At 48.6% G+C, this 19,501-nt stretch overlaps 1 protein-coding gene across 1 annotated transcript in view; it reads left to right on the top strand.

Moving 5' to 3' along the window:
* LOC143825514 (uncharacterized) overlaps positions 1 to 19,501 on the top strand; it is a 47,251-nt gene that overhangs the window by 6,435 nt on the left and 21,315 nt on the right. Inside the window, exons 9-13 of the mRNA XM_077313541.1 lie at positions 925 to 1,089; positions 1,697 to 1,861; positions 3,779 to 3,943; positions 7,545 to 7,682; positions 10,039 to 10,214. Of these exons, the coding sequence (XP_077169656.1) occupies positions 925 to 1,089; positions 1,697 to 1,861; positions 3,779 to 3,943; positions 7,545 to 7,682; positions 10,039 to 10,214 (809 nt within the window). The remainder of the gene's footprint in view (positions 1 to 924; positions 1,090 to 1,696; positions 1,862 to 3,778; positions 3,944 to 7,544; positions 7,683 to 10,038; positions 10,215 to 19,501) is intronic.

Here is a 19,501-nt window from a genome sequence, read left to right as displayed (position 1 = left end):
AATTCAGTTTCACCCTTATCTGCGTCCTCCCCATCTTGCATATACTAAAGCAGAAATGTGGCTTTTTGTCTTTTCTTCCATGTTTATTTTACATAAACGATTTTTAGTTCTGCAGCTCAAGCCTCAGGTACTGCATTATCAAGGAGAAGGAAGGGGAGGAAACTTTAACCCTTTCTTCCCTGCTATTTTCTCTTTGGAGATTGCCACCCTTAGGCTGCATTTCCTCTGGCTATGGAAAACTTTCAGATACTTTTATTTTATTTTCCCAACTGGGGTCCAAGGAGCTCAATGATGGTTTCCAGCAATGGAAGAAAGGCTTTACGTTTCTCCCCACAGCTAGGGGTGCCAGCTCTGGGTTTAGAGATACCTGGAGATTTTGTGGAAGGACCTTGGGGGCAGTAGGGTTTGGGGAGCCATGGGACTTCAGCAAGGTACAGTGCCATAGAGATGACCCTCCAACGTAGATTTTTTTCTCCAGGGGAACTGATCTCTACAGTCTGGAGACTACTGCAATACCAGGAGATCTACAGGCCCCACCTCAAGTTGGCAATCCTACTCAACATCTCACTATTGTTCATCTTGATAAAACAATCCCAGGTGCTCCAGTTGCAAAAGTAAATCTGAGCATCTGAGCCCTGTAACCAGCTTCCGTCACTTCTTGCTCAATTCATTGTGGCAGGGCTTAAGGAAATATTGCATGTGGTGCTGTTATATCGCTTGGTGTGTTCTCCTACAGGCTATGTGGAAGAAGGGAGAAACTGCTCTTTACTTCATGTAATGTCCAGAGGGGAAGATTTAAATCTTTCTGACAGGAGGTCCCACTGCTTGTTCCAAAGACATTTCTGCCTGATTTTTCCTTATTTTGCAGAATGTATTATTTATTTATTTATCTATCTATTTATTTATTTATCTATTAATTATCAGGGCCTGATGAGAATATGGAAAGTCCACCTTGTGTCTTCCCATTCATCTACAAGGGCAAGTCTTATCAAAGCTGCACCACAGATGGATGGAGTGATGGGACATTCTGGTGTGCCCTTACCAGTAATTATGATGTAGACAAGAAGTGGAAATTTTGTCAAATCACAGGTAATGATGGAGACTGTGGCTCAGTGGGAGAGCATCTGCTTTGCATGCAGAAGGTCTTGAATTCAGTCCCCAGTGTCCCCTTTTATCAGGTCATAAGTGACATGAAAGAATTGTTCTTGTGATCCTACTGGGGAACAGCTGTCATTCAGAGTAGATAATAATAAGCCTGATTGTTCAGGGATCTGACTCAGTAGAAGGCAGCTTCATGTGTTTTCAAGGAGAGGAGGTAGAAATGTCTGCCCACCCACCCTTGGAAGATCCAGGACTTGATATCTGATTTTAAAAATTGGGTTAAAGTAGAGGACTCCATGGAACTGCCATCACCTCCCCATTCACCTTTCCTAACATTTATTCCTCAGCACCTGTGCAATGCTACTTTTTAATTGTTTCAGGTTGCTTTTCAAAACTCATCTTTGCCATGAAGCCTTTGGCACCATCTTCTTAATCTGTATCTTCTATTTTACCCTAAAGCACCAATTGGAGGATAAAAGATCTGGGCAGCCCATAAGTATTGCTTTCCTGAGAAACTTTGTGTGGTGGTGTCCTGATGTAGAATCGAGGATGATCTGTGTCTGCAAATCTTGCCCGCTCTTCTTTTGGAATTCAGGGCCAGATCCAGATGTAGAAAGTCCACCTTGCACCTTCCCGTTCATCTACAAAGGCAAGTCCTACAGTGCGTGTACTGCTGAGGGCATGAGTGATGGGAAACTCTGGTGTGCCACTACCAGCACTTATGATGTGGATAAGAAATGGATTTATTGCAACATCACAGGTAAGAGGAGAACAATAGATGGGGTTATTGTTGGTTACACCCATCTGCATAGAGATCATGTTGCAGGAATGTGACATTTTGTATCCATTACAATAGTTTTTTTCAGAATTTTCACCGTAAGGTTGAGCCAGATTTGGGGGAGGAGACATTGCATCCAAAGCCTCATGGCTTCTGAATTGCATATATGTTTTTGGTGATTATACAAGATGGCTTCAAATGGGGGTGAGATTGTTTTAATTTAACTACATGCCCCTGCATTGACCTCTCCCCATCCCCCAAAAAGCATTCTTTCAACAAGCAACTTTCTAGCAGACTTCTTTAAAAAAGGCTTCTGGCAGATGTATTGGTTGTGAAAAAGGTTCTGGCCATATCTTGATGTCACCAGATGCCAATGAAGCTGTGTCTATCTTGAGTGACACAGGCATGTCCCTGTCCTTATGTAGATAGCAAATCCATGCAGTGTGGCCAGGCAAGGGGAGGGGAAGGTGTTCTGCATATTGAGTGGAACACCAAATATGGAGAGAAATTCAGCTTCCCCTCTTAACTACTATATTGGGGCAAAACAGATATCCCCAAGGGGCTCTTTCAGTGTGCACATCCATTTAGGATCCAGCAATCAAGTTGCAAAGGGAATGAAAACAGTGCCTGAACTCTCACAGGTGAGACTTCCAACTTCTGCTGTCCTGCAAAGGTTTGTCACACAGTACAGTGCTCTCTACCAAGAACGGGCATCAGGAGGGATATTTGGATGAGGGCATTATATTCTAGGAACAGACCCTGCAGGCACAATAAACTCTTTATACATTAGTTTGCTAGACAACTCCAAACTGTGTGGTCATCCGGAGAGACTTCTGCACCATTATGGGTTGTCATCACAACCCTTCTTAACGAAGCCCAGGTGCCATCAGGAGGTCCACCAGTGGGGCCAGAACTTCAGATCCCTCTTACTGTTGCCCTCCAATACCGAGCATCACTGCCCCAGACAATGTCCCATCTATATCTTGTGCCTAATGGTCAGTGATGGACCTCTGCTCCATATGTTTATTCATATTCCCTCTTGTAGCTGTCTATGCTTGTAGCCACCTCCATTTCTTGTGCAGTAAATTCCAAGAGTTAATCACTCTTTGGGTGAAGAAGTACTTTCATTTATCTCTTCTAAACCTATTGCTCTTTAATTTGATTGAGACCCGATGAGTAGGGATGAGCATGAACTGGCTCACAAGCCTAAATTTCCTATGAATTAGTTGGTTTGTATACATGTACATTGTTTTACATTGATGTGCCTCAGCAGCTTACACACTTGTGTGTGTGTGTGTGTAAAGTGCTGTGATGTCACAGCCAATCTGTGGCAACTCCATAGGATTTTTGAGGCAAGTGATTAAACTGAGGTGCTTTTGCCAATGCGGTCCCCCACAAAATCTTCCTTGTGGTCAAAAAGCAAATCGCTACCAAAGAAGGGGCCACTGTAAAGCAGATCAATGCATTTGTAACCCAAGTGGCTAGTTGACTTACAGGACACACCTAAGCAGGACTATTCAAAATCCTACTGAGGTTTATTCAATGGGGCTTTCTACTGGGAAAGTGTTCTTAAGATGGCACCATAGAAGTTGTATATTCTATTGCAACTCATTCACACAAGAGATGAATATGCAGATGGGAACTGTCACATTCTGTTTTATACCCTGAGTTTTTCTGTGCTTTTTTAAATGGCTGGTTATTTTTCATGTTTCTGCCTTGTTTTGCAAGTGTATCTCTGAAGAGGTGGCATTCAAATGTTTTAAATAAATGATGGAGTCTATAATCACTTCTGTAAAACTGGGTAGCGTTGACAATGAAGAAAGGAATAGAGACCTCAGGTGTGAGGATCTCCTTGCCATTTAAAATGCTTATTTCCTATTCCATTAAAAAAAAATCCAGGTCCAGATACAAGGCAGGAAAGGCCTTCTTGTGTCTTCCCTTTCATCTACAATGGCCAGAACTACAGGAGCTGCACAGAAGATGGACAGGCAGATGGAAAGCTCTGGTGTTCCACCACCAGAAACTATGATGTTGACAAGCAACGGACATTTTGCACTGTCACAAGTAAGAGCTGAACACAAGGGAACTTGTGGTGGAACATGAGATGCTGCTTAATGCTGAGTCAGATAGTTGGTCCCTTAAAAGTCTCTATTGCATGATGTCTACTTGTATTTTTAGGAAGTCTGATGCAATGTCTCCTCTCCTTTGCTCCATATCTTGTTACACAGACCTCTGACTAACTTGTTGTTAAGCACTTTTCCTCCCTCAAATGCTGACATGTGTGGCATGGCAGCACTTTCAGGTGCAGAACGAAGCTGTGACAGAATAGTGGCAGAAAATTATGAGAAGGACATGACCCAAGGACTTGGTGACTTTAGGCCGTCATAATTTCTGTGACACAAGAGGAGAACAACCTATGGGTTGATTTCATTATTTCCTGTCCTGGAGGATTTGAGTCTCTTATTATGACAGGTGGTTTTCTGTACCATCATCATTGTAACACAATCATGATATGCATAATCATCAGTCATAATGCTGTCCTGGAGGTTAAGCAGTGTAGGGTACCTCACCTTTCCTTGTGTGGCCTCATCACAAAGGGAGATCTAAGACAAGGCATGCCAGTGACATGGCTATGATGAATCTCTTTTCATAAGGCCAAGCAAGGATTGGCAAAGGGGCTGAAGGTCACATCTGAGCATTTTTGGTGCAAGGGGGTGGGTGTTTCCAGGCCCTGGAATATTCCCTCAAATTTGCCATGCTCCACAATAGTGCATTGTCCTTTGTTGTCCCATTTTCTTTCGCCACCTTCTTTACAAGGTGCCAGTAATGACAGTCCATAGCCTTTATCATTCATACACTTTCAATGTGCTTTTGCAGCTCCATTTTCCTGTGTGAAACAGGAAAATCTACTGCAGAATGAAGGTAGCAGTGATTACAAAATCAATTTGGAAGTTCAAAGTCAAAGTCAAACACCTTTATTGGCATAATTATAGCAAAATATCTATATAAAGGACAAAGCAATTCAAATCCCAGATCACTTGGAGAAAATCTCATGGAGGGATTTTGCAATGCCTTTGGTTATTTGAAGATTGTGATCCAGTAAAAGAGAGTGCACTACTGTCCAGGGACCATGAATCTTGTTCACCCGCATGAGAGGATATATGTAGCGTTCTCTAAGACGGTTGTGTTGCTCACAAAGGAGGAGAACATGTTCCACTGACTCAGGTTTCTTGGCAGGACATGAGCAGGGTCTGTTGGCATATTGGAATTTAGCATATCGACCTTTAGTCACTGCCGTTGGTAGGAGGTTTAGCCTTGCTAGCATAAAAAATTTCTTCAGGAAAGACGATTTTACTCCAGGATCCTTCTTGCTGGGAGATAGATATCAAAAAAGATTGGAAAGCATGTTTTGCGTGCTCCAGCAATAGTGTTTTGATAGTCAATGTCCAAGATTCGTTGCCTGATGGTGTTGTAAGCTTGGTTCTCTTCAAGGTTTCCCAAGAGCTCAATAGACAGGCCTAAAGACTCTAGTTTGATGTTAATCTTCACAAACTAGGGTGATAGAAATTTATCGGACAACATAAGGTAGACTAAGCTTCCAGCTTTTGCTCTAAAGTTCAGGCGGAGCCAGTATTTAAAGATACAGAGCCAGCCTAGAGAGGCCAATTGGATGACACCGATCTCCAAGTATATTGTGGAGGCAGAAATGCATTTGGGGTGACCCAATAATTGATGAAAAAAGGCAGATTGCAGCCTCTCTACTCCTACAGGGAGGTCTATACCCCATACTGATATGCCATAGAAAAGTTTTGGGATCAGCACAGTTTGAAAGATCTTAATAGCAGCAGGGAGGTTTTACTTAGAAAAGTAAATTCTTGCTATTGCATTTGCCTTGAGATTTGTGCAGGTTAATGTTTGGTTCCAATGTAGGGTCCATTTCAAAGAGTGGTGGAAGTGGACTCCTAAGTATTTAAAATGGTGCACTTGCTCAATGAAATGTTCATTTATTTGCCACTTGGTGAGATTTCTGGATTTAGAAAATACAACTATTTTAGATTTAGTGAAGTTGATCCAGAGTTGATTTTGATTGCAATAGCTTGAAAAAGCTTGGAGAAGGATTTTTAGGCCAACCTTGGTACGAGAAAGGAGGACTGTGTCATCCATGTACAAAAGGAGGGGGACCGGAGAGCTTCCCAGTGTTGGAGCATGGCAACGGATTACCGTAAAATTTTCAGCCAGATTGGATATATAAAATTTGAATAGAGCTAAAACACAGCCCTGTTGGCAGATATTCTATCTGAAAGTTTCCCATCCCTGGCACTGTGGATTCAGCAGCCAGTATTTGTATGAAGGTTGCAAATGAGGTGCAAAAGTCTGGAATCCATTCCGATGTCTAATCGTTTTTTCCATAGTCGAGTTCTAGGGATGGAATCGAAAGCAGCTTGCAGATCAAGAAAGGCGGCATAGAGCTTGCCCTGTTTGGCACAGGTGTATTTAGTTGCAAGATGGTAGAGGGTCAGGGTGTGATCGAGAGTGGACTTTCATGTCATAAAACTGATCTGTTCTGGCCCCACCTTGGTAGCTGACCACTTCACTAATCTGGATCTAAGATGTCTAGCATAGATTTTACCAGGGACAGAAAGGAGACTGATAGGTCTGTAGTTAGCTGGTAGGTTTGGGTCACCTTTTTTGAAAATTGGGATGACTACCGCTTCTTTCCAGGAGGCAGGGAAGGAGCCACAGGAGTTTATTTTGGTGAAAAGTGAAGCAAGGAGTGGGGTCCAATAGTTGGCAAATTTTTGAAAGATTTCTGGTGGGAGACCATCAGGGCCAGGTGCCTTGCCACATCGGAGTTTGGAAATGAGTTCTCTGATTTCATTTTCTTCGTCTGGAGACGAGTAGAGACACCTGGGTGTTAACAATTCTTCATTCCCATCAGGTGGAAGGTTGGAATCATAGAAGACTTTAGAGAAATGATCTATCCAAGATTCCATATTAATAGTGGAGTTTGGTGCAGATCGAGTGCCTCTGAAGCCCTCTCCCACAAGTTCCCAGAACAGCCGATTGTCACGAGTTTGAAGAGCCTGTGTTAGGTTTGGTTAGGGCTAGCTGTTTTTTGGATTTAGTCAGGCTATATAATTTCTTCTGTGAGATCAGTGCTACTTATGAGAAATATCCAGGCCCTGTGTTATATAATTTCTATATAATTTCTTTCTGGTTGTCACATGAAGTTGTCCTGGTCCATCAAGGTCAGCATTGCCTACTAAAACTGGCAACAGCTCTCCTAGGTCTCAGGTAGTCTTTCACATCACTTACTGCCAACTTCTTTAACTGGAGATGCTGGGGATTGAACCTGGGACTGTCTGTGCCACTGAGCCATGGCCTCTCCCTTTCCCCCCTACCTGCCCTCATTCTTAATGGCTATTAGGGAGGGAGGTGCATGGCTGCCATGCTATCATACAGTGTGCTGTGGTTCCATTGGGAATTCTGGGAATTAGTTTGGAGGGGGGAAAACAGTAAGGGATCTATGGCAAAGAATTCCAGGAATTCAGTCCACTCCCTGAAATAACAAAAAAGCACCTCGCAGTCCAGCATATTGAAAAGCATTTCAGTTGCACCCTTCCTTCCTTCCCTCCCTCTCACTTTTTTTTGGTTTTTCATCCAGAAACTGGCTGTGTCTTTCCTTTCATCTATAAGGAGAGAGCTTACCAAAGCTGCATCCCAGTGGGCCGCACTGATGGGAAAGCATGGTGTTCCACCACACCAAACTTGGACACTGGTTCCACATGGAGATTTTGCAATGGTGAGCATGTGGGAAGTGTAGGGGAGAAGTGAGGAGCTGGGCACGGTCCATGTTTGCTTTGTCCCTTTATTGAGAAAAACATTTTGTTGTTGTTGTGCTGCCTCTCACACCAACGATCACTTGCTGATGAATCATGGCAGCAGCATGGCAGTGCAAACTTTAGTGCAGTTTACTGCACTGCGAGGCAGTGTGGGTAGTGGCTAGAGTGTTGGATGAGGGAGACTCAGGTTTGAATCCCCTTGGAATCTGGCTGGGCCACTGGAAACAAGCTCTCAGCCTAGCCTGCATCTTAGAGTGGTTGTGAGGATAAAACGAATGTTGCCAGGGCAATGGACCAGAGGGCAGGGAATGGAAGCATACTTACCAGGAGCAGGGAGGGAAGAAATAAACGTGTCTGGTATTTGGGCAAAACTCTATGGTAGAATTAGCTTCTTACCATAGAGTTATGCCCAAAAAACAGAACATTGTCCCCAATGTTACCAACGTCCCTATGTCAGTCATGGGTGATGTACGCATGTCATGTTTATTTCTGGATTCTTGCATGTTTTTTTTTTTTTAGTGGGGTAATTCCCCCTGGTTCCTGATAGTCCTGAAATGGGGGGAGAGGCTCCAAAGCAGAATATTCCCCCACCTCCAACTGCAACCCTAGATAAAACACATGCAGGTAGCATGATGTTTTCTGCAGTGGACCCAACAGGAAAAATGGGGTAGTAATTGAACAGGCTCTGTGCAGCTTGAAAGATGAACTAGCTAATGTAATAAATGTGTTCATTTGGGGGAATTCTAAGTCTCTATTTTCCCTTTGAGGAACTTGATAGTATTACATTTGTCCTGTTGAGTCCACTGTAGAAGATATTTTATGAAATGGGGTATTCCTGGATCCTCATTTGGCCTTCATTTTGATCTTACTGTTATACTAAATCTGTTGGACTTTTGTATAAAGGTAAAGGTAAAGGTATCCCCTGTGCAAGCACCGAGTCATGTCTGACCCTTGGGGTGACGCCCTCTAGCGTTTTCATGGCAGACTCAATACGGGGTGGTTTGCCAGTGCCTTCCCCAGTCATTACCGTTTACCCCCCAGCAAGCTGGGTACTCATTTTACCGACCTCGGAAGGATGGAAGGCTGAGTCAACCTTGAGCCGGCTGCTGGGATTGAACTCCCAACCTCATGGGCAAAGCTTTCAGGCGGCTGCCTTACCACTCTGCGCCACAAGAGGCTCTTTTGTATAAAAGAGGACTTTTGTATACAACCTTGTAAATTTACATATTTATTGCTTATGCTTGCTTACTTGTATTTTATAAAATATTTTTTCACACTTTTGGAGGCATTATTATTTGATCTTTAGAGCCACTACTACAACCTCCAAGTGGGGCCTGGAGTTCTCTCAGAATTACACCTGGGTGTAAACTGCATGGAACTTTTATTCCAATCCCAGGTCAATTCAGTCCCTGCCCTCTCCACAGAATGCGATTTCTGTTTGGATTTGGAGCAATTTAAATTTTCCTTCTTCAGCAAGAAGGATTGATCTGGAGTGACCCTACCTTTATTGTGCGATATCTTAGAGTGCTTTTAATCCTCAATATATTTTAAAATCACATTGTTTTGAATCTGGGCTCTCCTCCTTGGTAGAGAACCCATGATTGGCCACAGGTGGCCATGTGACAAGCTTGCCTTAAAGGAGAAGCCCCTAATTTCTCTCAACTTCTGTCGGTCTTGGATTTTTTTTCTGCCTTCTTAGATCCTCTCCCCCCCCTTCAAGAAAAGAAAGGATTTTTTCCTCCCTTCTCTGACTTCTTCGATCCTCTCTCCCCCTTCAAGAAAACAAAGAAAGAGTCTCCATTTGCTTCTCTCCCCTCTTCTGAGCCTCCCTAACCACGTGCAGAACACTTTCCTGTTTCAATGGGGAGGGGGGGGAGAGGTAGACTCGAGTTCAAATTGATCTGAATTCAACAGGATTGACAATGGAATAAACAAAGTAAGTGCAGACTCTGCCCTGATCCCCAGATTACATAGATCAGTACCCATGGTGAAAATGGATTATTCTGAAGGGCGACGCTATAGCATTACAGTGTGCTCCATTCACCATATCCCCCCCTGCCCCTGGTTCTATCTCCCAAATATCTCCAGAACTTTCACAAGTTGCAGTTGGCAACCCCATGCTTCGTTGGCATGCACAGGCCTTGCTGAAGATCTATGTCATGACCCAGGTGCTGGCTAATGTAATATTGGGGTGATTCATCAAAAGTTTAGCCATGTGTGGTTCCTGCAAAGATTAATTTTGCTTCCATTGCTAAGAGGAAAAGCCATGCAAAAGTGGTTAACCTACTTCCTTCCTTGCCCTTCTTTCCCAATCAGAATCGGACTGTGCCTTCCCGTTTGTCTTCCGTGGCAAGACTTACCATAGCTGCACCACATCTGGACACCTAGACGGGAAGCTCTCGTGTCCCCTCATAAGCAATCCTGAGACAGACCGGATGTGGCTGCTTTGTGATGACACGGGTAAGGGACTGTCAAGGAAGGAGTCACTATGGTGACATGGGGGACTTTTCCTTCTTTGCACAACTGGGCTTCTCGGCTCTGCAACATTAGATGACACATCTTGTAGAATCACAGAAGAGAAAATATTTTCCAGGAAGTAGCCAGTGCCAAATCTCAAATATCGACACTCTTTTTTTTTTTTGGGAGGGGGGGGAGGGGGTTATTTATCTCAGCCTGGAGATCTTTCAGTTTTGGATTGTTCTCAGGATACGCCGATTACCTTTCAGGAACCTAGAGTTCAGTTATGTAATCAAACTTCGTTATACAACTGAACTCCAAAAGTACATTCAGAAAGCGGGGGGGGGGGGGGGGAATCTGTGTCAGAACATGTTGGAAAGAAAGTGACTTTGCAGGGAGCTCAGTGTCTAACAAATGACCAGGAGAATCTGGCGATGACTGATTGACTGACGTTTCTACCCTGATACATGGCGGCCAAATAGGCATTAACAATAAAGTGCTGTTAAGTCCCAGCCAACTTACGGCTGCCCCAGCAAGGGGCTTTCAAGGCAACTAAGAAGCACGGGTGGCTCACCATTACTTTCCTCTGCAGAGTCTTCCTTGGTGGCTTCCCTTGCAGGTAGTGATCCTGCTTAGTTTCTCCTATCTGACAAGATAGGACTATACCACGCCACCTTCCATTCACCATAGAACATAGAAAACCATCATATGGCTAAAAACCAATAGGATGGCAGCAACAGACACACGCAAATTACTTTTGGTGATGTCTGGATCTGGGTCTGCACCTGCATCCTGCCATAATTTTTCCTGTGTGCATTCTTTGTATTATGTGCTCTGCAGGAGGCAGTGGGATGGAGGAATCATTTGATGATTTGGGAATGTCTGGGGAGTGGGGGATTGTTTTAGTTTCACTTTGATCTCTAGGTAGGCTCTGTGTTGACTTTATACGGATAGATGGGTGTTGGGAGGAGAAGAAGCTTCAGTTTCCTGTCCTTGAAGCAGCACCAGATTCCTGTCCTTGGAGCCAAAGGGCTTGGCGGTTGGGGTTCACACCTGGGTGTAACAATGTGCCTGGGAACGTGCGGAGGTTACCTATTGAAGTGAGGTGGCAGAAGGGGAATAAATTGATCTGTATTGGTATTGCAATTTAGTCTTAACAAAACGTATTGTGAGTTTAGTTTGTTTCTTTTCAATAAACCACTTTTCCTGGACATGCCAAGTCTGTTTATTTGAGAAGTTGACTGGGAACCTGACGGGTGATCTGTAGTGTTTTCAAGGGCAAGGGATGAACTGAGGTGGTTTGCCAGTGCCTGTCTCTGTGTAGTAACTCTGGACATCCTTGATGATCGCCCATTCAAGTATTAACCTGGTCCCACCTTGCTTAGTTTCTAAAAGCTGATGAGATCAGGCTAGCGTGGGCTGCCCAAACATACATGCATACATAGATGCTACGAAAAGGATTTGGTCTTGGTGTCTCTCACATTTGGATTCCTTGTAATGAAGGCAAAGGGGTGGCAGGTTACAGTAGATGAGCGATAGGGATGTGAGTGTCCTGCATAGTGCAGGGGGTTGGACTAGATGACCCATGAGGTCCCTTCCACTCTATTATTCTATGATTCTATGATTGTGAGAAATGTGTCCCATTCTCATCTGCATGACACTTTAGCTATGGGGACTCACTGGGTTGCCAAATGTTGCCCAAAGGGTTAAATAACCAACTTGCTGGCTGCCTTGAAATCCTTGGATACCCCTGATTCTAGCCAGTCTGAAAGATCTTTGGGAGATGGCCGAGCAATCTGAAGGAAACATACATTAATGCATCCAGCTCTTCTCCGTAAGTTTAACATATGGGATAAAAAGTTTCTATCAGGCCATAACTCCACAGTGCACTGGGAATTTTGACTGTGTATCCTCAAGCATTAAAAAAAAAACAGTTACAACCAGACATATGGTGGCCCAGTTCAGATCACAATTGTGCTACAAAAATCACAGTTCAAGCTCAGGACATTTGGAGGGGAATGCTTTCAGCCACTCTGAAAGGGGTAGTGGTTTTTGAGTGAGATCACCAGGGCAAGCCACGTAAATACCTCCGTGTTGCTCCAGGTGTCTCAGCATTAAAAAACAAACAAAAAAACAGGCTGTCCCGTAACCTGGAAGTAGGGAACTTGTGATGAGTCGGAGGACAAATAGCGCTATTTTTACAATGCACATGTCTTCTGCTGACTCACAGCAGGCACATACTTTTCTGGGGGGGGAATCCACTTTTGGCAATTCCCCTGTCCCGCTACAAATGGAACGATGTAGTGGGATCTTGGTGAGGAGTTGGCAGCTTGTGTACAACGTTGTGCAAAAGCATCCATGGAAGGTAAGTATAACGCTAAATTTAACTTGTGCAGAATTCCCCTTAGTCTGGCCAGAATGAATGCCCTTAATAGGCTTTGGGAAGACAACAAACAGGTATAGGAGAGAAGAGATTTTGGAGGCAGAATAAAAAAAAAAAAGACAAAGACAAAGGGATGAACATGCCCTAAAGCAGGGGTAGTCAACCTGTGGTCCTCCAGATGTTCATGGACTACAATTCCCATCTGCCAGCAAATGCTGTCCATGGACATCTGGAGGACCACAGGTTGACTACTCCTGCTCTAAAGCAGTGGTTCTCAACCTAATGCCACGACCCTTTAATACAGTTCCTCATGTTGTGGTGACCCCCAACCATAAAATTATGCAAGTGTTCTTTCACAGAAATTAAACCAGAACTGACCAATGGTGTGAAGATCTATTGTTCATGATTGTACATAAATTGGTTTTTTTCCCGGGGTTTCTCAGTTGAGTTCTGCCTCTTGTCCCACCATGCTGATCTTGTGGCCCCAGTGGTGTCCATCCCCCCTCTCCGCCAAGCTGCTCGCCCTTCCGCAACCCCTGTGAAAAGGTTGGTTGACCCCCAAAGGGGTCCCGACCGCCAGGTTGAGAGCCACTGCTCTAAAGGCTTAGTTTTGGTGACATGGATTTTGCATGATTCCTCACTCAAGCAAATGCTGCTTAGAAGCCAAGAGGCTGGATAATGTCCAGCTCAGCATTGAGAGGCTATGACAGGTATGCTGTGCTACTGCCTTTCCCCCCACCCAAGCAGGGTGCCAAGCAAATTGGTCCTTTGGGCTCCTGGTGGCAAAGGGGCCAGAAGTTGCCCCCTCCTGTTCTGGAGACTCACATTTCTCTTGTCCAGATACTACCGGGGTGCTCATTAGAATATAAACGTATGTATTTATTTATTATTCAATTTATAGCCCGCCACTCCTGTACAAGCAGGCTCGTGGTGGGTAACAATAATATAACCCTACATTAAAATCCCTTTACACATAAAACCATACACTCTAAAACCAGTTGTTACAGCATATGCTGACAGCGGTATTCTCCCACCCTTCCCATTCAACAGGCTACAATCTGCCTCAGGGGTTAATGGGGAGCAAACTGATGTGCTAGCTGGCTTGGGGAGGGGCCCTCGATCCATTGTGGATGATAAGCCTCGGTTTTATCCTAATATTCTTCCAAGGAGGTCTGGGCAGAATACATGGTGGTCTCTGCCTCTATCCTCACAACAACCTTGCGAGGTGTAAAATAGTGAGTTCGAACAGGAACAAGCGAGACGCAGTCGTGCAAAACAGCTCTTTTTATTTAAGAAGTGATTTCAGATGGAAGCAACCACGTTGACTGGGGCTTGCCTGGTCAAGCCCCTGAATATATACACAGGGCAGAGGTGGACACGCCCTAGGCTGGACCTTGATTGGCTCAGCCGCGCCTGATTAGTTTAAACTCATTGGCTGTTCAACGGGGCAGCTTGGATCCTGTTCCAGACCCCAAGCTCAGCCCTCTGCTGAGTCACATACACAACACCCCTCCCCCCTTAGATAGTCACTCAGGAGGTGGTGAATAAAGTCCTGTAGGTATCTGGGGGGCACGCGGGTCCGCCCCGACCGGCGCGGCTCTGGAGACGGCACGGGTTGACTGACCTCAGTCCGTACTGCCGCGCTCCTAGGGTCCGCCGCCGCGTCGGCTATTGCGGGCTCCGAGCTGGGTGCCCTCGGCTCAGCCGCTGGACTGCAGAGTGGTGGTCTCCCGCCGGGGGTAGCGTCAGGGACGGGGTTGGCGGTGTCGCCTTCCCGATGCACGGAGTTGTCCCGGCGGCGCACCTGGTCCACGTGTCGCCGGAGGATCCGGCCGTCCTCGCCCTGGACCCCGTAGGACACGGGTCCCGTCGCGTGTGTGACGGTTGCAGGGATCCAACTGGGCCCGTCGCTGTAGTTCCGGACGTAAACCGGATCGTCTGGGGCAAAGGCGCGTGGCGCGGAGGGATTCTCGTGGCCCTTCTCCCGGGTTTCGTCATGGTCGGGGTGTAGACGATCCAGGAGGGTTCGGAGTCTCCGGCCCATTAGTAGTTCCGCCGGGCTCTTCCCGGTTGCCGAGGATGGCGTGGTGTGCTGGCGGGCGACGAACTGCGTGAGGCGCGTCTGCCAATCTCCTTGGGGGAGTCTTGACAACGCGTCCTTGGTCGTCCGGACCATCCGTTCAGCCTGCCCGTTAGTTGACGGATGGAATGGTGCTGAGGTCACCTGGCGGATCAGGTGCTGCCCCAAGTACGCCCGGAATTCAGCGGACGTGAACTGGGCTCCGTTGTCGGAGACTATCGTGTCGGGGAGCCCGTGGGTCGCGAACAGGCGTTGGAGGCTCCTGATGACCACGGCCGACGTCATGGCCGAGACCGGAACAACCTCCAGCCATTTCGAGAAGGAGTCCACGACGACCAAGAATGTGTGCCCTTGGAATGGCCCCGCAAAGTAGATGTGCAGGCGGGACCAAGGCTTCCTGGCCGACTCCCATGTCCGCGGCGGTGCTCGCGGCGCCTCTGGGCGGTTCTCCTGGCAGGTCCGACAGCCGCTTATCCAGGACTCGATGTTCTTGTCCAGCCCCGGCCACCAAACGTAGCTGCGAGCCAGTGCCTTCATATGCACGATGCCAGGATGGCCATCGTGCAGCGCCTCCATGACCCGCTGGCGTAGCTTGGGCGGCACCACCACTCGGTGTCCCCACAGCAGGCACCCCTTGTGTGCCGATAGCTCCGTTTGCCTGGCGGTAAAAGGGGCAAAATCTGGGTCCTGTTTGCCCGCTGGCCATCCCCTCCACACCCAGTTGAGCACTCGGGCGATGAGGCGGTCTTTGGCCGAGTGCGCGGCGATGTCCGCCGATCGCAGGGGTTGCTGAGGCAGGGAGTCGATCAGCAACACCTCAGCAGCAGGGGCCGGGTCTGCGTCGACCTGTGGTAGCGGCAGTCGGCTGAGTGCGTCGGCGTGCCCGATGGACTTGCCAGGCCGATGAACGAGGCTGAAGTCATATCCATGCAAAAAAATGGACCAGCGCAGCATCCGCGGGGACAGGATCTGGGGCGTCTGGCGGTCCGTCGTGAAGAGGCCGAGCAAGGGCTTGTGATCCGTGACGATCGTAAACCGGCGGCCGTAGAGGTAGTCGTGGAATTTCTTAATTCCAGCGACGATAGCGAGCGCCTCCTTGTCGATCTGTGCGTAGTTCCGCTCAGCCGATGACAAGGTCCGCGAGTAGAAGGACACCGGGGCCTCGCGGCCGTCGGGCAGGCGGTGACCTAGGACGGCGCCGATGCCATGTTGCGATGCGTCACAGGCCAAGACGACCGGCTGCGCCTCGTCGAAGTGTGCCAGTACACTGTCGGACGTGAGGAGTCGCTTGACCGAGGCGAACGCGGCCTTCTGTGAGGGACCCCAGACCCAGGGAGTTTTCTTGTCGAGGAGCCTGTGCAAAGGCTCTGCCACGGTGGCCTTGTTGGGCAAGAAGGAATGATAGAAATTCAGGAGGCCCAGGAAGGCTTGGAGGTCGTGCTTGGTTTTCGGCGGTGGCGCGTTCTGGATGGCCTTCACCTTGTCTTCGGTCGGGTGGACCCCTTCCGCGTCGATAAGGAAACCCAGGAACTCCACCTTGGGGACGCCCAAACGACATTTCTCCCGCTTCACCTTCAGCCCGGCCCCGGAGAATCGGTGCAGGACCTCCCGGAGTCGGCTGGCGAGTTCCGGGACGGTTCTCCCGGCCAGGAGGACGTCGTCAAAATATGGGATCACCCCCGGAATCCCCTTGAGAAGGTCCTCCATTAGGTTCTGGAAAATTCCGGGGGCCACGCTGACCCCGAATTGCAAACGCTTAACTCTAAACGCCCCCCGGTGAGTGACGATTGTCTGCGCTTCCGCGGCTGCCGTGTCAACGGGCAGCTGCTGATACGCTTGGGCCAAGTCAAGTTTGGCGAAAACCTTACCCCCTGCTAGGGACGCGAGGAGGTGGCTGATCACCGGTACTGGGTACGCGTGCTGCTGCAACGCCTTGTTCAGCGTGCACTTGTAGTCCGCACAGATTCGTATGTCCCCGTTTGCCTTGATGGGCGTCACGATCGGGGTCTCCCAACGCGCGTTCGGAACCGGCTCGAGCACGCCTTGCGCCTGGAGTTTGTCCAGCTCCGCGTCTATCCGGGGCTTCAGGGCGAACGGGACCCGCCGGGCCTTGAGGCGAATGGGTGCCACCTGGGGGTCGAGGGCCAACGAGATTGGTGGCCCGGTGTAGCGACCGAGCGACGCGTCAAAGACTGTTGGGAATTCCCCGCAGATATCCTCTAGCGCGGTGGTCTGGAGCCGCTGGATTTGAGTAATACCGCCGATCGTGATTCCCAGCGGCTCGACCCAGTCTAACCCCAACAGGCTGGTGCGCTCCCCTTCCACTATTACAAGGGGCAATTTTCCCGCAAAGTCCCGGAAGCAAACATGAAAATCCCCCACCCCCTTGATCGGCACTCGCCCTCCCATGTAATCCTTGACTATGTAGGGCAAAGGGCGGAGAGGGGGTCCCCCGTGCGGGCAAAGTCGCTTGAGGGTCGCGTTTGAAATTATAGAGAGCGACGACCCTGTGTCCAGTTCCATGGTGCAAGGGGCCCCCTCTATGCTTACCCTCAGCCGTATCTTCTCCTTGGGTCCGTTCCTCGTGGAGTTTAGGATGACGGTCCGGGTGCTGTTTGTCTCCAGGCGACGCTGGCGGCTGGTCACCTCACGCTGACCTCTGTTGCCTTGGGCCGCCCTCGGTTGGCGGTAGGCATTTTCGCCGGCCACGGGGTGGGACGCGGAATCCGGCTCTGAGCGGCATGCCCGGGCGATGTGCCCTTTCTTTCCGCAGACCCGGCAAGTCGCGTCGCGGAATCGGCACATGCTGCGTACATGCGGGCCTGCACAGCCAGCGCAGGGCCCCGTTGAGGTTGCTGGACGGCGGTGCGGTCGGGCCACGTTGTGGTCCACCTCGGCCTCCTCTTCCGCGAGGTCTCCGCCCAGGTCCTCGTGGTGGACGGCCGTCGTTGGCTTCTCCACCGGTGGGTGCCTCGACGCCTCGTGTCCGCGGACGGTCCTGGCGCTGCGGTTGGCGGCCTCCGCGTTGGCCGCGTCTTCCAGCGCCTCTTTGAAGGTCAGCCCCTTCTTTCCGAAAAGCCGGCGCTGGGTGGCCTCGTCCCTGAGGCCGCACACAAAACGATCCCGGAGTGCCTCTTCCAGATTGGAGAATTGGCAGTCACGGGCGAGGTTGCGGAGTGCGGCGGTGAATTCTGCAATGGACTCGCCTTCTCGCTGTCCACGCTGGTAGAAAACATACCGGCACGCGATCTCCCCTGGCTGTGGATCGTAGTGTTCTTGGAGGCGGCGGAGGATCTCGTCCAGGTCCGCAGCGTCCACATCATCGGGCGCAAAGAGGTCCTGCGCCAGGTCGAACGTGGCGGCCCCGCACGTGCTCAAGAAGACCGCCCGTCTTCTTGCGGCCCCGGTGATCTCGTTGGCCGTGAGGAAGTGGCGGAAGCGCTTCTCATAGCTTCTCCATTGGCTCGGGCGGCTGGAGTCAAACGGCTCGATCTGGCCCAAGGTAGCCATGCTGCGGCGTGCGATCTCGGTGCTTGTCGGCCCGGCTTGAGCGATTCAGCTGGCAGCTGGTTCCCCCCTTCAGACGGCTGGGCTCCACTCCAGTGGCTCGTGATGCCGGTCGGGTGCTGCTGGACTCACGCTTGTTAGCTGGCAGAGGGTTCCCAAGGATGGCGGGCTCTGTCCAGATGCGTGCAGGAGCAGCTTCGTTTCCTTAGTATCCCATCCTCGTCGCCAGTGTAAAATAGTGAGTTCGAACAGGAACAAGCGAGACGCAGTCGTGCAAAACAGCTCTTTTTATTTAAGAAGTGATTTCAGATGGAAGCAACCACGTTGACTGGGGCTTGCCTGGTCAAGCCCCTGAATATATACACAGGGCAGAGGTGGACACGCCCTAGGCTGGACCTTGATTGGCTCAGCCGCGCCTGATTAGTTTAAACTCATTGGCTGTTCAACGGGGCAGCTTGGATCCTGTTCCAGACCCCAAGCTCAGCCCTCTGCTGAGTCACATACACAACACGAGGTATGCTAGTTCAAGGGAGACAGAGAGTTCAGGGTCACCCAGTAAACAATTGTGACCAGGAGATCCGAACCCAGGTTTCCCCAGTTCTGATCTGATACTCCATTCATACTCGGTTTAGAATAGTTCTCAATGTTTTTTGTTTGCATAGTGTACTTACTTTGTGTGCATAAACCACAGGAAATGGAGTTTGAGGCCACTCTAAGTGGCTTGCCTTAGGGGGGATCAGCTCATATTAACAGCATTTTGACGTTAAAATGTTTTCAAATGAGTGGTTGATGTTATGTTTAGATCCACATATTAAGAGCTCTTGCCAGATCTGAATCTTACAGGATGTATTCTGCAAATACAGACAAATCTTTCTATTATGTTTTTCTCAAATCAGGAGTTTGCTTTTCCGGGTAATTGAAGATCCTCACACTTGAGGGTGGGGGATTGGTGCTGAAGATAGGCATTTACCCATTACAGCCAGGCAGATGGCATGCCTACTCATTACACAGAGTTATTATATAATAATAATTGTGTCATAGAATCATAGAATCATAGAATTGGAAGGGACCTCATGGGTTATCTAGTCCAGGGGTAGTCAACCTGTGGTCCTCCAGATGTCCATGGACTACAATTCCCATGAGCCCCTGCCAGCAAATGCTGGCAGGGGCTCATGGGAATTGTAGTCCATGGACATCTGGAGGACCACAGGTTGACTACCCCTGATCTAGTCCAACCCCCTGCACTATGCAGGACATTATATGCTATATGCACATTTGAAGTTGCTCTCTGCTAGAGATCTTCAATTTCCCAAGGCCTGGGACTCACCTTTAACCTTCAGCTATAAGCAAAT

This window comes from Paroedura picta, chromosome 16, assembly GCF_049243985.1.
Source record: "Paroedura picta isolate Pp20150507F chromosome 16, Ppicta_v3.0, whole genome shotgun sequence".
NCBI lineage: Eukaryota > Metazoa > Chordata > Lepidosauria > Squamata > Gekkonidae > Paroedura > Paroedura picta.
Note: the sequence above shows the minus strand (reverse complement) of the source record. Positions and strands in the feature narration are given on the sequence as shown.